General features: G+C 47.7%; 2 protein-coding genes and 1 pseudogene across 6 annotated transcripts; 1 reads left to right on the forward strand and 2 right to left on the reverse strand.

Moving 5' to 3' along the window:
• Positions 1-47: 47 nt before the first annotated feature.
• On the forward strand, positions 48-18,892 carry Ccdc51 (coiled-coil domain containing 51). Of its 5 annotated transcripts, none has more exons than XM_087562397.1 (4): positions 48-706; positions 15,503-15,822; positions 17,320-17,484; positions 17,914-18,890. In XM_087562397.1, exons 2-4 carry the CDS (start codon positions 15,511-15,513, stop codon positions 18,667-18,669), a joined length of 1,233 nt encoding a protein of 410 aa, XP_087418523.1. In that variant the 5' UTR covers positions 48-706; positions 15,503-15,510; the 3' UTR covers positions 18,670-18,890.
• LOC120094504 (U2 spliceosomal RNA) lies at positions 3,301-3,503 on the reverse strand (annotated as a pseudogene).
• Positions 3,723-8,404, reverse strand: Tma7 (translation machinery associated 7 homolog). The gene is given in 4 exon segments (NM_001126048.2): positions 3,723-4,016; positions 7,991-8,078; positions 8,161-8,216; positions 8,321-8,404. Coding segments are annotated over 4 exon segments (195 nt in total). The 5' UTR covers positions 8,337-8,404; the 3' UTR covers positions 3,723-3,981.
• Positions 18,893-19,063: the final 171 nt, after the last annotated feature.

Raw genomic sequence — 19,063 nt, forward strand, 5'->3', positions numbered from 1 at the left:
AGCTGCCAGCTACCGGGCACAGATGGGTGACGTATACAGAGCGCGCCGTTACCCGGGACAGGTTCCTGCCTTGCTGGGCTCAGTACCCTGAGATCCCCGGCAGTACCAGGACACTGCAGTGCTGTTAGCATTACCCCGGTTGCGAGATGGAGGACCGTCTGCCCGACCTCACCTGTGGCTGTCCCCCGGCACTGTCTAGAATACAGAGAAGCAGTTCGCCTTGAATCAAGGCAGGCATCTTTCAGGGGTCAGCTGTCCTTGACCTCACTCCTCGCGGCTGGCCCACCATTCACGTGTCCAGAGACTCTTTCAGAGGGGAGGCTGGGAAGAGCAGACGTGGGGAGGAGAAGGAATGCCGTTCTTCTGGAAGCAGGGATCTTCCAGGATAACTAAAGTTTCAAGTATGTATGTTTGAGAAAAAGTCTGGGAAGGATGGTCTCGAGAACGTGTGCCTCCTATTAGGAACTGCTCCGACTTCCATTTATTTCTTGGAGAGTCTTTATGTCCGGAGCGCTGGTAGCGTAGAGACGAATGAAGCTCAAGAGGTTAACGAAGGTTCGCCGGGAGTGGTCCTCGAATTGCCCAACAGATTGAGGGAGAAATAGCAAGAAAAATGGGTTAGGAGGCTGACGCATGATGTTTCTGAGAAAAAAAATTCAACTTCGACAAGGATGACAGGTGGAAGTTACTGCAGCAGAGAGAGGAGGTAAAACTTCACCGAGGAGTTGGGCTTGGGTGTATGAGCAGAAGTGGTGGGCAGAACAGTTACCAGAAATGGGAGGATTCGTGGGGGATTAGCATTGGAGAGCAACAAGATCAAGATCTTTCTACTCTGCTCAGTGCCAGACTTAGCTTGTGAGCCAATCAATGTTTGCTGAGGCATCCGGTGAAAAAGGAGAGTGCTCAGGCCTAGAAAGTGTTAGGCCTGTGTGCCTATCTTCCTCCCTTCCTCCTTCCCTCGTCCCCCCTCCCCGCCTCCCCCCCCCATTTTTTTTTTATGCGTGAGTGTTTTCCCTGCATGTATGTGCACCACATGCATGCCTGATGCCTACAGAAGTCAGAGGCCTTGGATCACTTAGAACTGCCTTAGTATTTTGATTCAGCTGCTGGTAATTTCCCTTAGTTGTTCAACATAATGTTGAATGCTTAAGCCTCCCAGTGTCCCATCCTCCCACCCCCTTTTGACAGTGTCTTAACTTATAACCAAAGCTGGCCCTGGAATCCCAGAATGTCCTTCCTCCCCTCTGAGTGCTGGGATTATAGACACGAACCACCATGTCAAGCTGTTTTTGTTTATTGAGATGGCCTCAAATTTTCACTCCTCCTGTGTCTCTAAGTGGTGTGGGCTACCATGCCTGCCTGATTGCCCGGGTCTTAGTAGTTAAGATCTTTGTTTCTGGAAGAAAGAACATTGTCAGGAGGGATTAGATTCCACCAAATAAAAGAGAAATACCTTCTGTTTGGTGGCAGGAGGCTATGACTATTGATAAATTATTTTCAGCAGCACAGAGCTGGGTGTCAGCTGGCAAAACCCTATGGGCCTAAAGCCCAAAGAAGCTGCGTTTTGGAGATGACCGTGTTTTGCTTGCATGTATGTCTGAGGCCAGAAGAGGCCATCAGCTCCCCTTGAACTGGAAACAGTGAGCCACCATGTGGGTGTTAGGAATTGAACCCCTAGAAGAGCAGTCAGTGCTATTAACTACTGAACCATTTCTCTAGTCCTCAACCTAGTGTTTTAAAATTTTAATTCTCCTGCATCAGCTGCCTGAGTATTGGGTTTAAGGTATGCTAGCTGGGCGCAATGGTGCAGGCCTGTAATTCCAGCTCTTCAGGAACCTCAGGGAGGGGCATCACACATTCAAGACCTGGCTGGCCCTAAACTAGATCGATGTCACCCTGAGCAATTTAGTGAGAGCCTGTCTCATAAAAAGGAATAATCCTCAAAGAAAACTTATTGTTCCCAGTGGTACTAATGGCCTGGAAGGCAAATCAGAAATCCTGTGCTTCTCAACTAGGTATTTCAGTAAATACAGATGGGTGTTGGACTGTGTTAAAGTATTTGCTTAGAATATTCAAGACTCTGGATTTGATTTCCAGCATCCTGTCTCTCCTGAGGGTCACATTGTTAGTGCTATAATCACAGCACTAGGGAGGCTTAGGCAAGAAAGATTCTAAGTCATGGCCTGTCCAGTCAGTCTGTGCTACAGTACCCGTCTCAACCCCCTCCTTCCCAAACAAGACTGATTTCTGTTCTGGAGTTTCTTTACATGGTGGCTGGTGACCGATAACATCTGGCAAGAATATAATCAGGGAAGAATATAATTTTTTTTCTTCTGGAACTGGGGTCTGAAATGGAAGGCTCTTAACTGAGCTACATCCCCAGCCCTCTTTTTACTTTTTCTGTGTGACTGTTACCCAGTCATGCTTTTAAGTTGTGATCCTCTGGTCTCAGCTTCCCAAGTAGTTAGGATTTTCTAAAAGAAGAGTTGGTGAAAACACAGCAAAAGGCTTGGATGTCCTCACTACCTTGTAAGAGGGTCTTCTCTGTGTGTGCTCGCTGTTTTGTGTTATTTCCTCACCACTAAGAAAATGTCTAGTAAAAAAGACAAAAACCCCAGAAAACACAGAACTGGGCATAGTGGTGTATGCCTTTAATCCCAGCACTCAAAAGCAGGCCTGGTCTAGAGTCCCAGGACAGCCGGGGCTACCTTGAGAGATGCTGTCTCAAAAACACCCCCAAAGCAATGAGGCTGCAATGATCACTGTGGCTGCAAATTAACTAAAGGGTAAATGGTAGAAATCAGAAGGGGGCTGGAGAGATGTCTCAGTGGTTAAGAACACTGACTGCTCTTCCAGAGGTCCTGAGTTCAATTCCCAGCAACCACATAGTAGCTCACAGCCATCTGTAATGGGATCTGATACTCTCTTCTGGTGTGTCTGAAGACAGCTACAATGTACTTATAGTCTTTAAAAAAGAAATCAGAAGGAAAGCAGTGTCTCCCTTTGGGAGTTGCACACCAGATATTGAGAATTCGTAATGGTAACATAGTTACTCATGATGTAGCAATGAAAGCTATGGAAGGGTCTTGAGGCAGGCCGTTTCAAGTGAGCCCAAACTCACCTGTCTGGCTAGACTAGCTATCCGGCTTGCTCCAGGGATCCCTTGTCTCTGCCTGAGTTCATCTTTAAATACACTAACATGTGGCAACCCAGATGTGAAAGGCAAACGGCATATATATCTATAGATAGATAGATAGATAGATAGACAGACAGACAGATAGATAGATAGATATAGATATATAACTCACCCCCGTTCCTGGAGGTACTGCAATACCAGGTTGATGTGTGGAGTGGACATAGCAAGCTCCTATTCCAACTCCTAGGTCCAAAAACCCATTTAATATATCGTCCTCTATCCGAGGATATATCGGATAGAGGACGAATCAGATATTAAACTGATAAGAACACTACACTTGATCTTATCCAAAAGGCCGAGAAGCGATTTTTATTTATATTTTACAAAAACTATTTCCTTTTACTAATCTCTGAAGAAGTATCCCACTAGACAAACAAGCACACAAAAATGATAGGCTTTTAAATGAGTTGGTTTAATTCAAGGCGATAAGAATTCAGAGTACAACGAGGATGGAGCAGCAGGCTCTAGGTTCACTTTAAATTCAGAGCTGAGGTAGGAATTGCTGAACACGAGAGACAACGAGCCATCGCGTTACTCAGTTTATTGGTTTTTTTTTTTTTTTTTTTTTTACAAAAGTTCATTACAATGTACAACAGGCTCCAGGATAACACTTCATTCTAGCTATTCGGTGGCAAAGATGTTATGACAGGGAATCCAGATGTTTGACAGGTTACAGGATAACACTTCATTCTAGTTGTAGTGGCAAAGATGTTACGGCAGGGAATCCAGATGTTTAAATAGGAATGGAAGAGGAGGGTCACCATCACCTCAGATGTGAGAATAGCTTACTTTTTGCCAGATTTCTTAATTCCACCTGTAGCTGCAAAGAGAAAAGTCCAGTTAAGAAGAAATATTGTTGGGGCTGAGGATTTAGCTCAGTGGTAGAGCGCTTACCTAGGAAGCACAAGGCCCTGGGTTCGGTCCCCAGCTCCGAAAAAAAGAACCAAAAAAAAAAAAAAAAAAAAAAAAAAAAGAAATATTGTTATGGCTACAAAGCCCCAGGGGTCCCAGTAATAACTAGCTCTTGTACTGGGTGTTTACTTTTCACAAACATGCCAGCCCCTACTGCTACCATCTCCAGAAAGGCAGAGCACGGCTGAGGTAGGGGCAAGGCAGTATCTCGCTCTGCATCCATACTGTGTGTTCTTCAGATTAGCTTAGTAATTCTCCTGCTACAGCAACCTACTTTACAGATAAGTCAGTCTCGATGTTTGGTGTTCTTCAAGGTTATAGGCTGGTACGTGAGAAGCCTCAATTCTCAGCTGGTAGTCTGGCTTCTGTTTTGTAGTGTTTTATTTTCTTAAAGGCAACAGCTTGGATGGGCTTCAAATTCACCCTTTTTTGTGGGCTTTTGTTTTGGCTTTTTTCCCTCCTGTTGTTTTGATTTTTCTTGCTTTATTGTTTGTTTGGTTTCCAAAAAGGGTGTCTGTGTTAGCCCTGGATGTCTTAGAACTCACTCTGTAGAACTGGCTGACCTTGAACTCAAGACTTGCCTGCCTCTGCCTTGTGAGTGTTCAGATTAAAGCCACTATCTCCTGGTTTCTCCTTTTTGAGAAAGAACACAAAAGTTGGTGGATAGGGAGGTGGAGAAGGCCTGGAAGGAGTTGGGGCAGGAGAAAGCATGGTTGAGTAATTGTATGAAAGAAGGTTTCAGCCAGGTGAGGTGGTGCATGTGATTAATCCCAACACTCAGGAGGCAGAGGCAGAGGAGCTCTGTGAGTTCCAGCACAGCCAAGACCATGTACAGCAGTGGTTCTCAACCTTCACAATGCTGTGACCCTTTAATAAAGCTCTTCATGTTGTGGTGACCACCAACCATGAAATTGTTTTTGTTGCTACTTCAGAACTGGAATTTTGCTACTGTCATGAATTATAATGCAAGTGTCTATGTTTTCCGATCCTCTTAGATAACCTCTGTGAAAGGGTCCTTCAACCCCCAAGGGTTTTCAACCTACAAGTTGAGAACCACAAGTAGAAAATGTCTCGAAAAATTCATCCTTATGCTGCAGGTTCTCCAGGTGTTAGGATTAGCGGTGTGCAGCGCCATGCTATGCTCTATCTAGGAGGTCTAACTTCTAATCACACACTACTTTCCCCTTTATATTTTATGTGTGACTGTGTGAGCCAGAAGCCCAGGTAGTCCCTTATCAACCATGTTTTCTGAGATAGGGTTATCTCACTGGCCTGGAGCTTGCTGAGTAGGCTAGACTCGTTGGTCAGAGAACCACAGAGACCTGCCTGTCTTGACTCCACAGTGGTGAGATCATAATTAGACACTGTGCTGAACTTTTCTTATGTAGGCTATGGGTATCAACTCAGGTCTTCACGCTTATCAGATGAGCCCTTTACCAAATAAGCCATCTCTCTAGTTCTTTAATGCAGGCTTAAAAATCAACTTTTAATTCTACTTGTATGCATGTTTTACTGCATTTACATATGTAAACCATGTGAATGCCTGGTACCTGCAGAGGTCAGATTCCCTAAAACTGGAATTAGAGATGGTCGCTGAATAACTATGTAAGTCATGGGAGCCAAGCCCGAGTCCTCTGCAAGAGCAGCAGCTCTCACTGCTGAGCCAGCTCTCCAGTTCTCTCCCCCTTTTTTTTCAAATTACATTTAACTTATTTTAAGTATGAATACACCAGTGCACACACATGTGCCACAGTGTGTAGGTAGAAATCAGAGGACAGCTTTCAGGAATTAGACAATCCTACTACATAGATCCCAGGGATTGAACTTGGGTCCTCAGGCTCAGAGGCAGGCTTTTACCCACTGATCCACCTCATGGTCCCCTCATAACTGCACATTCTAAACTGAGACATAACAAGACACTATATCCCATCTTATATTCCCAGAGACCGGTTTGTTATGCCTTTATTTCATTCAATTTTAAAAATGCCAGTACATTTGGCACTCGGTAGATAGTGGAATGGTTGTACAATCATCCACACCTAATTTAAGAAAGAGAGCACAGCCTAGCAGTGGAGGTGCCCACCTTTGATCCCAGCACTTGGGAGGCAGAGGCAGGAGGATCTCTGAGCTTGAGGCCAGCCTGGTCTACAGAGTGAGTTCCAGGACAGTCAGAGCTACACAAAAGAACCGTGACAACACAAATCTTAATAATGTAGGCACAGGGGTGCATCCCAGCATATCAAGGTCAAGTTCAGGGGATGAGGAATTATTAGGAGACCTTGTTTAAAACAAGCAAGAAACCCAAAATGGATGGAGCTCGGTGACAAGCAGTACTAGCTGGATTTCCTTTAACAGAAATCCCTGGGACCACAAGTATTTAGGATTTGTGGGATATTTACGTACACATATTTTAGAGATGGCACAAAATTGTGAACCCAACATTTAGGTGAAGCCCACCCCATGCACACAGCTGTAAGTTAATGTAATACAACAAGTCCAGTACCTATGCATTTGACTGCAACCCATCACCCAAGGCCAGGGGTGGAGTGTTCTTCTGGTGTTAAGTCTCAGATCCGGAACACTTTGGATTTACAGATTATGAATGCTCCGTCTGTACAGGATTTCCCCAAGGTCTGACCTCCTTATACATAATCACAGATTAAAAGTGCCGGATACCTGACCTCATTTTAAAAAGCAACCTCAACAGCTAGAGTTTCATTGCTGTGTGGATAAACAATGGATCAAACCCACTGCAACAGGTCTTGGGGTGACAGTTCCAGTATCTATGTCACACCAGTAAAAATCAGAAACGACCCAAGTTAGAAAACGCACAACAGTGCTTTTACAATGCACATTAAAGCCAAGCTGCTGGCACAGACTCTCAGTTATCTAGGTGAAGGCAGGAGAATCCAGAGTTCAAGGCCAGTCTCAGAAATTTATAATAAATGACTTGTCTAGCAATTAACAAACAAAATAAAAAGGGGGGTAGAGAGATAGCTCAGCACTTAAGAGCACTGGCTGCTCTTCCAGGGAGCTGGGTTTAATTTCCAGCTTACAAGCATCTGTAACTACAGTTCCAGATTTGACCCTTGTCTGGTCTCTCAGGGCACTGGACACATGTTACACAGAAATGCATGCATAAAAAACACCCATACGCGGGGCTGGGGATTTAGCTCAGTGGTAGAGCGCTTACCTAGGAAGCGCAAGGCCCTGGGTTCGGTCCCCAGCTCCGAAAAAAAGAACCAAAAAAAAAAAAAAAAACCACCCATACGCTTAAATACAAAAATTAAAACTTTTCTTAATGCGATATTAAGATTCTTGGACCTGTGGTTCACTCCTAAGAGGGGAAATTGCCGGCAAAGTTATTATTGTAAAAAGGCACAGAGGGCGCATGGTGTATGGGGTACAGCTCAAGAAGGAGTGTGTTTGCCTTGCACACACGAGTTTGCTTCCCGGTATAGTCCAAAACAAAACAGCACCCAGAGCAAAACACATGTTAAGGAGCCTGGACTTTAAGTCTAGATAGTACCCAAAGGTGATTCAGGACTCATTATCATTACAGATAACGCGACCAGCAAGTACAAAAGCTCTTGTTCTAATGTTAACTATAAAGAAGCAGTAAATTACTAATTTGGAGCCAGAACTAGTTGGACGATACTTAGCTACATGTATCTGTCTGGCACACGTGGTGTTTCCATTTCTGTAGCTTCTCCATGAACTGGAAACCCAAGACTGTCTTGAGAGGCAGAAGATTTCACTTCTGGCCACGTTTCCATTTCCGCCCCTTCGAACTGCACAAACCCAAGGCCAAGGTCACCATCGACCCCCGGAGCAGATCTAGCCTGCCCTCGTACACCTACAACCGGCTCGATCTTCACTTACCCAGGGGACCCTTCCCCGCGGCCTTGGCTTTTAGCTCCTCGAGTTTCTTCTGTTCCTCCTTTTGTTTCTGCTTGAAAGCCTTATCTTCCTGCAGAGAGGCAGAGCAGGTTCACTCCAGCCCTATCGCCCATTCCCTCAGCGCCCGCCCGCGCCTCCGCTCCCGTCCTTACCTCGTCCATCTCCTTGGCCTGCTTCTTGGGCTGTTTCAGGGGCTTCTTTTTGCCACCTGTGGGCGACACGAGCATGCTCGGCCCATCCCCGCCATCCATCGCCCTCCCATTTCCCCCCCCCCCCCCGTTCATCTGTGCCCCCATCCCCAAACAACCTTACCTTCGCGGCCCGACATGGCGCCTCCTGCCCCTTCACCAGACCCTGATCCTAAGCCGGAAACGGGGCTTACAGCCTGTGCCTATGCCGCGCCTATGCCGCACCTATGCGTGGCTCCTGATTGGCCGCTAGACAGGAAGTTGCCCTCACGTATTTTAAAGGATTCGCCCTCCAGGGGCGGGTGCTGGCCGGTCAGGGGTCAATTGAGTGGCAGACGCGGGGCATACTGCTGGAGCCTAATAAGCTTAGTCTCTTCAGGTACGGGGCGGGAGGCTCCTTCTGCCTAGGTCAATTCGAAAACGTGGGGGTGGGGGAGCGTGTCTGGTCATAAAGCTGGTAATCCCACACAGAAAGAAAGCATTGCAGGTCGGGGGGAGGGTACATGCAAAGTGCCTTTCCGGAACCAAGGAAAGCACAGGTGGCTGGCACGAGATAGGATGGGAGATGACAGAAGTGGGTAGTGGCCACTATCGCCCAGTCCTCAGCTTCAGAAGCCGCGGGGAAAAGTTCGCACTTTATGAAATAATGAGTGCAACTGTTTGCAAATTCTTTCTTCTAGCTCATTGTCTTGTTGATTATGTACTTTATATAGATAAATAGTAACTCTGAACTGAGGATTGAGGAAAGCTGACACTGTAGCAAGACAAACCTACAGCAAAGCAGATAAGTAAAATACGCATCCCAGGTTATGTGACCTGTGTGGGGAGAAAAAAAATAAACAGAAAGTGGTTACGGAATGCTCCTTTGGTGGGATGTCAATTTTTGATAGGGTCGTTAGATAAGAACTCTCCAGGGTCCATTTGAGTAGGACTTGAGGAAGGTCAGGGAGCCAGCTCTAAACAGGGAACAGCTAGGCAGTGCCAAGGCCCTGGGTGGAAAGTGGCCTCGTGTGTTCCAGTCCTTCATATGATTGGAAGGAGTGAGGAACCAGCTGAAAGTGCAGTCAGAGAGGAATGAAAGTCATGGAGAAGACATTGGCTTTTGCCTTGAAGGAACTGCGGGACTGTTGGAGGGGTTGACATGGAGTTCTCTGTGTATTTGAAAGATCATTGCAGCTCTGTTGTTGACCTCAGAGCTGGAATGGAGAAGCACAGGGACCTGTCAGGTGAGTGAGAGGTAGTCTAACCATGGTATGCTGGTCATCGAGACCACTCTGCATCCCTGACAGAGATAGAGAGGGAGGGCTCCTAGGTTTAGAAAGTCAATGGGATTTTGCTAGTAGATTGGATTTGAGATAGGAGAGAAAAGGGGAATTAGGGCGATGTGAGGTTGTCAGCTTATCATTCGTACCTGAGTTACCATTAACCACAGTGGGGGTTAAGATAGATTACTATTAGGTTTCAAGCGGTGATATGGGTTGAACAGTTAGATAGTATAAAATCCCGAAGAGAAGCTTTGGCTGAAGAAGTAACAGGGGTGTGTGTGTGTGTGTGTGTGTGTGTGTGTGTGTGTGTGTTTCTGTGTGTGTGTGTGAATGAATGTATGCACTAGGGATTGAACCCAGGGCCTATGCATGTTAGACAAGTGCTGTATAATTGCACTATTAGACAGCCCAGTTTTTGAGAAAAAAATCTAATTATGAGAGAGAGAGAGAGGAGAGAGAGAGAGAGAGAGAGAGAGAGAACACATGTTCAAAGGCCAGAGCCATCAGGCACCCCAGAACCGGAGTTACAGGCAATTGTGAGTTGCCTAATGTAAGTGCTAGGAGCCAAACTAATTTATATGCCTTCTTAGCCTCTGAACCATCTCTCCAGCCCAGCTATTATTTTTTTAATAACAGGTTTACTGATATAAGCTTACTATATAATTTAGCTATTTAACTTGTATAATTCAGTGATTCTAATAAATCAAAGATTATACAAATATTACTACAACCAGTTATAGAAGTATTTCCTCCTGCTCTCTCTGGGTTTGAAATAGAGATTCACTCACTCTGTAGACTGGGCTAGCCTGGGACTTGTGGAAGTCTTCCTGCCCAGCCTCCCAAGTGTGGGGATTGCAGGTTTGAGCACCACGTTGAGTAGGCTGAGTCCTTTCACTTTTCTCCCCAGTGCTGGGGATCAAGCCCAGGGCCTCCCTGATACTGTACCATGTACCTATGTCCCTAGCCCTATGGGTTTTTCTTTTTTGTAATTTTTATGCATTTGTCTGTGTGCCTGCTTGTCCATCCATGTACCATATGCATGAAGTGCCTATGGAAACTAGAAGAGGGAATTGGATCCCCTAGAGCTGGTGGTTGTGATGTGTGTCCTGGGAACTAAACCCTGGACCTCTGAAAGCAGCAATTGCTCTTAACCTCTGTGTCATCTCTCCAGCCCCAAAACCAGGTTTTTGAGGGGGTTTTTTTTGTTGTTTTTTGGTTTTTTTGGCTTTTTGTGGTTTGGTTTTTTTTTGTTTGTTTGTTTGTTTTTTGTTTTGTTTTGTTTTGTTTTTTGAGATGGTGGCTTACTATGTAGGACTGGTTAGCCTAGAACTCATAGAGATCTGCCTGCTTCTGCCTTCTGAGTACTTGGGTTAAAGGAAGGTACCACCATAACCAGTTATAAAGTAAACTATTTAAAAATATGTTCTATTTTGTTGATTGATTGATTGGTTGGTTGGTTTTCTGAGACAGGGTCCTTGGCTCACCTGGAACTTACTATGTAGACCAGCCTGGCCTTGAACTCTCAGAGCTCCACCAGCCTCTGCTTCCTGTGTGCTGGGATTAAAGACGTGCACCAATACTCCTAGCCCTTACATTGTATTTTAGTTACCTGTGCTTGTGAGTCTATGGAGGAATGTGACTGTAAATGCAGTTGTCCATGGAGGCCAGAAGGGGGCGGCGAGTCCCTGTTACTGAAGTTATAGGTGGTGCAAGCATGGATCTGCATACTGGGAACCAAACTTCGTTTCCCCACCACGAAGCCATCTCAGCCCCTCCAGCATTTTCTGTCCAGACGGCTGCATGAGAGGGGAATCCGAGCACTGCATCTTGGGCTGCAGAAGTGTCTGGCGGTTAGGGAGAGGAGAGCAAATGAAAGCCAAGTAAAGATGACCTTTGAAGGGAGAGGGGCTATCTCAGTGCACAGGCTTTGAAGGAAGACGGAGCTATCTCAGTGCACAGGCTTTGAAGGAAGAGGGGGCTATCTCAGTGCACAGGCTTTGAAGGAAGAGGGGGCTATCTCAGTGCACAGGCTTTGAAGGGAGAGGGGCTATCTCAGTGCACAGGCTTTGCAGGAAGAGGGGGCTATCTCAGTGCACAGGCTTTGAAGGAAGAGGGGGCTATCTCAGTGCACAGGCTTTGAAGGAAGAGGGGGCTATCTCAGTGCACAGGCTTTGAAGGGAGAGGGGCTATCTCAGTGCACAGGCTTTGAAGGAAGAGGGGGCTATCTCAGTGCACAGGCTTTGAAGGAAGAGGGGGCTATCTCAGTGCACAGGCTTTGAAGGAAGAGGGGGCTATCACAGTGCACAGGCTTTGAAGGAAGAGGGGGCTATCACAGTGCACAGGTTTTGAAGGAAGAGGGGGCTATCACAGAGCACAGGCTTTGAAGGAAGAGGGGGCTATCACAGTGCACAGGCTTTGAAGGAAGAGGGGGCTATCACAGAGCACAGGCTTTGAAGGAAGAGGGGGCTATCACAGTGCACAGGCTTTGAAGGATCTATCAGGGCTCTAAGGGTCACAGGGCCAGTGGCTGGATGAGGTGTCTCATCAACTACGGAGCAGTGTCTGAGAGTGTGTGTTGCTCTTCCTAAGAAGCATGCTTCTTCTTTTTTCAATCTTTAATAAAGAGAGGACTGGAGAGATGGCTCAGTGGTTTAGAGCACTGACTGCACTTCCAGAGGTCCTGAGTTCAATTCCCAGCAACCACATGGTGGCTCACAACCATCTGTAATGGGATCCAATGCCCTCTTCTGGTGTGTCTGAAGACAGCAGCAGTGTATAAATACATAAATCTTAAAACAAAACAAAACAAGAGAAAAGGCTGGGCATGGTGACACTGCCTTTAATCCCAACACTTGGGAAGCAGAGGCAGTTGGATCTCTGAGTTTGAGGCTAGCCCAATCTACAAAGTGAGTTCCAGGACAGACAGCCAGGGTTACTCAAAGAAAGAAACCCTGTTTTTTTTTTTTTTAAAAAAAAAAAGGTAAAAAATATTAAAAAAAATTAAGAGAGAAGTGGAGAACTAGAGGTGTAGAACACCAGCTCATGGGCTTAACTCCCCAGTATTGCAGTAAAGGGCTGGGGCTGGGAGATACTGGCAGCTGAGACAGTAAGCCAGGAGGAAACCACCACAACACCACCACCCTGTGTGGAAAAGCAGGGTTGAAGGCAGCCATCTGCTGACGGTGGAAAACCAATCTGAGAAGGCAAGATTCGAGATGCGGGCTCCTGCTTAATGTGGCCTCTGTCCAGCTGTCCCCCACCCAGCCCACCTCTGCTTTACCTTCCAGCTGCATTGAGCACCTTGCAGATGACTCCAAGAGCTTCCTAGGTACTCCCTCTGGCAGCACCATTCTCCCCTGACCAGCTGAAGGGCCTGTGAGACACCTGTGTGTGGATGCCATTCGGATTGAGAGACAAGCCAGCTCATGGTGTGGTGGCAAGGAGAGGCTGAAAGGAGGGAGTGGCTGAGGGAAACAAGCTGGGAGTCCCTGACACTTCCTGCTATTACCAAGCACACATTCTTGCTAGGCAATTTTATCTGATGCAGAAAGCAAGAAAGGTGGCCTGTAAGGGAGTGGTCAAGGAAGGCCTTATTGAAAGAGGACATTGGAGCAGACATAGGTCACAGACTTGTGGAGGAAGAGAGGCATATTTGGAGGTGGCAGGACACAGAATCATACAGATCATACTTAGGGTGTCAGGGTGGTTGGAAGAGAGTATGGCTGTGGGAAAGGGGAGGGGAAGGCTGGGAGTGCCTGACCTTTCTGGTTTCTGCCAGATCCCTTTGTGCAGGTGAGTTGGGAACTGTAAGCTGTGCTCTCCCTCCGGTGTTAACCTGCCCCCGGGCTGCTCTGTGGAAAGCAAGCTGTAGGTTTCATCCCAGCCAGGTGGGTGATGTTCAGGGAACCGAGAGCAGACAGCTAGTAGAGGACGAGCCAGGAACTGGGCTGGAAAGGCTGGAGGAAGTTGAGAGGAAGCAGTGACTTCTGGAAGAGATGGGCTCTGAAAGCTATGGAGAGATGGAAGGCATCTGAGACACAGCAGTCCCGGGACCTCCGAGTCTTAGAATAGGATCAAAAGAGAGGGGAAGCCGCTGAGGCTGTAGTGGTACAGAGCCTGTCTGGCGTGTGTCAGGCTCTGCTAGGCTTCCTCCCTAACCTCTGTGTCTCCGGAGGGAGACAGAGGGAGGTGTGAGGCAGTGGTAGATGGCCAGCTCACTTCTGCCAAGGCTCACTGGAAGGGGGGCTGGGTATTGTGCTTGGCCTGGATGAAAGGTAAACTTGCAGAGCTGTTGAGGGACTGTAGTAACTTGTGTTCTGTAGGCCCTGGTGTCGGGGCTTGGATGGGAGTGGTTCGTGCTGTCTTAGCTTTGTGAATGAGACTCAAGAGTTCAGGTGGAGCACCAGCTTGGAAGCAGTGCCACCAAGATCCCCTCTTCTGTGGCTCTCAGCCTGAGCCCACTTTGACCAGAAGAGCGCTCCTCTGAGGAGGAGCCTGGGGTGCATGGAGTAAATCTGCACATGAGGAAGCCCCATCACACCTGCGTGTGTTTACATCCTATCCTTTTCATATGATCCAGTTAATCTGCATATAAAGAAATTCTCAAAACTATCCTGCCACCTCCTAGTTACCACCTGTGAGAACTTTCATGCCTCGAAACTAAGGAAAGAAATTACAACAATAGTTTGAGGAAGCCCTTTTGTGCTCTCCCGGCCCTTCCTCTTTCTTTCCCTGCTCCCGTTGCTTTCCTTCGTTGGCCACCAGGTGTCGCTCTCATCAGTGCCTGGGGCTTAATGCTGTTTGACCAGAGAAGGTTGCCAGGTTTTTCTGGGATTCTGGGTAACTTGGCCCTTCCTCCGGATTCTGAGCCCCTTCTGTTCTTGGGCCGGGCACTGCCTGCTCTGGGTACTCCTTGTCCTGTGCAGGTCAGAGGAAGTAGGTATTGTAAAGCAGGGCTGAAAGGGATCACAGAAGCCTGGCCTGCTGAGTGGCTGCGGCCGAGGCTGGAGCTGAGGTGAGAAATGTGAGACTGGACCTGGGACCTGAAAGTCAGGCGTGAGAGCAGAGGGATGGTGTGATTTGAGCCTAAGAAAAGCACTCTGCAGCGTGGAAAACAGGGTTTTCCTCCTCTGGAACTGCCCTTTCAGAGGAGAGCTAGGGGCAGCCTCACAGAGCCTGGAAGTCAGGTGTGAGGATCTTTTAGAGGAGTGACTCTGGAAGTGAGCTTTCTCTCAGTCATCCTTAGTTCCCTCATTTCCAAAGAGTCGTGTGTGTGTGTGTGTGTGTGTGTGTGTGTGTGTGTGTGTGAGTGTTTCCAGTAATGGGGATTGAACCTATGGCCATAGGCATGATGGGTAAGTACTCTGACACTGAGCTATACTCCCAGGCCCTTAATTGTTATTTTGTTGTTAAAAACAGGGTCTCACAACTTGCTATATAGACTCTGCAATTTTTTTAAAGGTTTATTTTTTTATTATTATAAGTACATTGTAACTGTCTTCAGACACACCAGAAGAGGGCATCAGCTTTCATTGCAGATGGTTGTGAGCCATCATGTGGTTGCTGGGAATTGAACTCAGGACCTCTGGGAGAGCAGTCAGCACTCTTAACCACTGAGCCATCTCTCCAGCCCTAGACTCTGCTATCCTTGACCAGTCCTCCTGCATCAACCTCCCAGGTGGCTGGAATTACAAACCTGTACCACCAGACCCAGACCATGGAGCCTCTGTGAATTTTTTTGTCTTCGTAGGCAACTCAGGTTTGAGGATTTTCTCTGGCCTTAGCAGAAAAAGCAAGCACCACGTTTCTCACCTAGGTCCTGTCTGAGAGACCTAGGAGATGGTGTGTATGGCATCATGGGAGGAAAGGGAAGGCATGACACCCTGATGAGCTTTCCCACGAGTGATTCCTTGTCCCAAACCCTTGGAAAAGCCTGGCTGTCCTCTTGCTACAGGGGCAGAAATGAGTCTGTTTAGTTGAGACCTGACTTGTGTCTAGGCTTTCTCAGTCAGGAGCTAATCTGTCTGGTATGTTCCTCACAGCTCTTGCGATGACGGGGTGCAGCCCTGTATTCACAATGCAGCAGGTGGTGGGTGTACCCCATAGACTGGTATGGAGAACCTTTCGTGGAACGGACCTCCTCATGACAAGGACTCTGTGCAGTCCAGGTCCCAGCCGACCTGGAGAGAAGCGACCAGAAGCTGCAGCCTTAGGGCTGTATCATCGCCTCCCCGAGTTGGGAAGAACACTAAGCCACACCATTCGGAATCAAGCAGCCTCAACTGCCAAGGCTTGGTGGGACAGATATGAGGAGTTTGTAGGACTCAATGAAGTTCGAGAGGCCCAGGGAAACGTGACAGAGGTGAGGAGGGAGTGTGGCTTGGGCTCCTAACAAAAAACTATGTGATAGCAGCTGGGAAACTGTGGGCACATTTGTGTCTTTTGTTTAAGAAAGGGTCTTATGGGGTTGGAGAGATGGCTCAGTGGTTAAGAGCACTGACTGCTCTTCTGAAGGTCCTGAGTTCAAATCCCAGCAACCACATGGTAACTCACAACCATCTGTAATGAGATTCGATGCCCTCTTCTGGTGTGTCTGAAGACAGCTACAGTGTACTCGCATACATAAAATAAATAAATTTATCTTTAAAAACACAGAAAAGGGGCTGGAGAGATGGCTCAGAATGTTCAAATCCCAGTAACCACATGGTGGCTCACAACCATCTGTAATGGGATCTGATCCCTCTTCTGGTGTGTCTGAAGACAGCTACAGTGTACTTATGTATAATAAATAAATATTTAAAAAAAAAAAACCACAGAAAAGAAAGAAAGGGTCATCTGTACTGCAGGCTGGCCTTGGAATCCTTGTGTAGCCGAACTCCTCATCTTCCTGTGTCCACCTCGTGAGTGCTGGGATTATAGGTGTTTGCCACCATAACTAGCCTTGTTTGTTTGTTTGTTTTTGTTTTTCTCCTGAGATGGTTTTGTCTTGAAGTCCAGACTTGCCTGGAACTTAGAATACTTTTTAGTCTGGCTCTGAACTCGTGATCTTCTTTCCTCAGTGCTGAGATTATAGGCATGGGTCACCACACCCAGCTCAGACTTGCAAACAAACATCACTGGTAGAAATACTTGCCTCGATCATGAGGAGATCTGGATCTGTGCTACTGGAGCGAAGGTCTCTGTAATTATACCCTCTGCTCTCTGCACACTCAACACTCAAGTACTGAAAAGTCCCTGGCTAATGACTCCTCTGTGTATTAGACCAGCAAAACCGTCTTTCGTGGACAGTTTTGCCTTACAGTGCTAAAGCAGGGGGCACTGAGAAGCATTGTCTTAGGTGGACTGAGCTGCCTGTGGTTTTCAAGTCTGGTGGCTGCAGAAATGCACCGTGTCACCTGTCTGAACAGCATAGCAAGGTTGGAAAAGATCGGGGGTTCGGCTGGGGATCTGAGGCACGTGGTTGTCTCTTCTCCTTGGAGAATAACCTGTGAGTTTGGCTGAGTTGGCATGTCCAGGGCCGTAAGCTAGAGGCTGTGGCAAGGACTTGATGGTGGTATTGTAGGCCTCAGTTACACACTGGGCTCCTCGCGGTGGTTCCCATCAGACAAGAGTTGGCTGGATCTCTCGGACAAAGATTGTGTCACTGTTTGCTTTGAAAGTTTCTCAGGGGCATGTTATTTCTGCTTGAATGAATAAATCCAGGGCTTCACGTGGGTGTGGCCCATGTTGAGCCAGAGTGAGCCAAATTAGCGTTCGAATTTCTACCTTTCACAGTGACCCCCCAGTGACCCCTGCTCAGCTGCTGCCTCCTTAGCTGTGGAGCTGAGCCACAGAGCAGGGTTGGACATTCTCTCTACAGGCGGAGAAAGTGTTCATGGTGGCGCGTGGTCTTGTTCGAGAAGCCCGGGAGGATCTAGAAGCTCAGCAGACGAAGCTGAAGGAGGTGAGGGACCGCTTGGACCGAGTCTCCAGGGAGGACAACCAGTACCTGGAACTGGCTACTTTGGAACACAGGATGCTACAGGTGAGCCTCTCAGGAAGCAGCCCTTCGTTACCTGCACAAGCCCCTAGCATGGCAGGGGGTGGCGCTGACTGTTGATCGGAGGTCTTGGAGGAGGTAAACCAGAAGATTCTATGGTGGTCTTGGGCCCAGACTTCCAGAGCCTGTCTGCCTGCTCTTTCCTGAGTATTGGGCTGAACAGTGCAGCAAAATACTATCTGACCCCCAAACTATTGAAGAGGGGGGGTACGGGCTTATGGCTGCCGGGTGGGATGATCACATGGCTACCTTTCACACACCCCACAGCTCTGCTCCTGCACCGACAGGTACAGTCTTCTGTCTTTATTCATGGCGCAGCTGTTTGTAGAGCCAGTGGCAGGGGAGTGGCCCCTGTGCCCCTGGCTGTAGTCACAAGGCTCCTTGCTGCTGTCTCACACCACTTTTTTCCCACAGGAAGAGAAGAGGCTCCGAATAGCATATCTGCGTGCGGAAGACTCAGAGCGAGAGAAGTTCTCTCTCTTCTCTGCAGCTGTGCGGGAGAGTCACGAGAAAGAGCGTACAAGGGCTGAGAGGACCAAGAACTGGTCCCTCATTGGGTCAGTTCTAGGAGCTCTGATAGGTGTGGCTGGTTCCACCTATGTTAACCGTGTCCGGCTACAAGAACTGAAGGCCTTACTCCTGGAAGCCCAGAAAGGGCCTGTGAGCCTCCAGGAGGCCATCCGTGAACAGGCTTCTAGCTATTCCCTCCAACAGAAAGACCTCCAGAACCTTATGGTGGATCTGAGGGGCCTGGTGCACGTTGGGCAGGACCAGGGCTCTGGGTCACCAACAGGTCCTTCTTCTCCCCGAGGAAAAGACATAGATGGCCTTTCAGCTGCCATGAAAGAGCAGCTCAATCATTCCCGGCAGGTCTATTCCTGCCTAGAGGGTTTACGAGAGCAGCTTGACAGCCTGGAAAAGACTTGCAGCCAAATGGCTGGGGTGGTTCGACTTGCAAAGGTCCCGGCACATCCAGGCATGGTGGAGCCACTGGATGGGGCCCTGCCCAGCTCTTTGCTGGAACATGGGAGTACGATGTTGGCGCTGTCAGAGATGGAGCAGAGGCTAGAAGCCCAGGCCAACAGGAATGCCATCTCTAGCACGCTGGTCACCTGTGTGACTTTTATGGCCACATTGCCGCTGCTCTACATGCTATTCAAGACCAGTTAGCCCTGGAATCCGTCTTCAAAGGGGCCGAAGGGTGACTGTAGGCTGTGTTGGGGATATAATGAATCTTTGAGGTACATACAACCTCAACTTGACTCTGAATACCATCAGAGGGGTTCGCCGACTGGTATATTTTATTCTGTAGGTAATACCTATTTGCATTAATTATCCAAACTTTGCACAAATATCCAATTAAAATATCTAAGAATTTGTATTATGTAAAAGATCTTTCTGTTGGACTCAGTTTTTGTTTTTTTTTTGTTTTTTTTTTTCGGTTCTTTTTTTCAGAGCTGGGGACCGAACCCAGGGCCTTGCGCTTCCTAGGCAAGCGCTCTACCACTGAGCTAAATCCCCAACCCCTGTCGGACTCAGTTTTATCATTGACTTCCGAAGTCTG

This window comes from Rattus norvegicus, chromosome 8 (assembly GCF_021556685.1).
Source record: "Rattus norvegicus strain SHRSP/BbbUtx chromosome 8, alternate assembly SHRSP_T2T, whole genome shotgun sequence".
Lineage (NCBI taxonomy): Eukaryota > Metazoa > Chordata > Mammalia > Rodentia > Muridae > Rattus > Rattus norvegicus.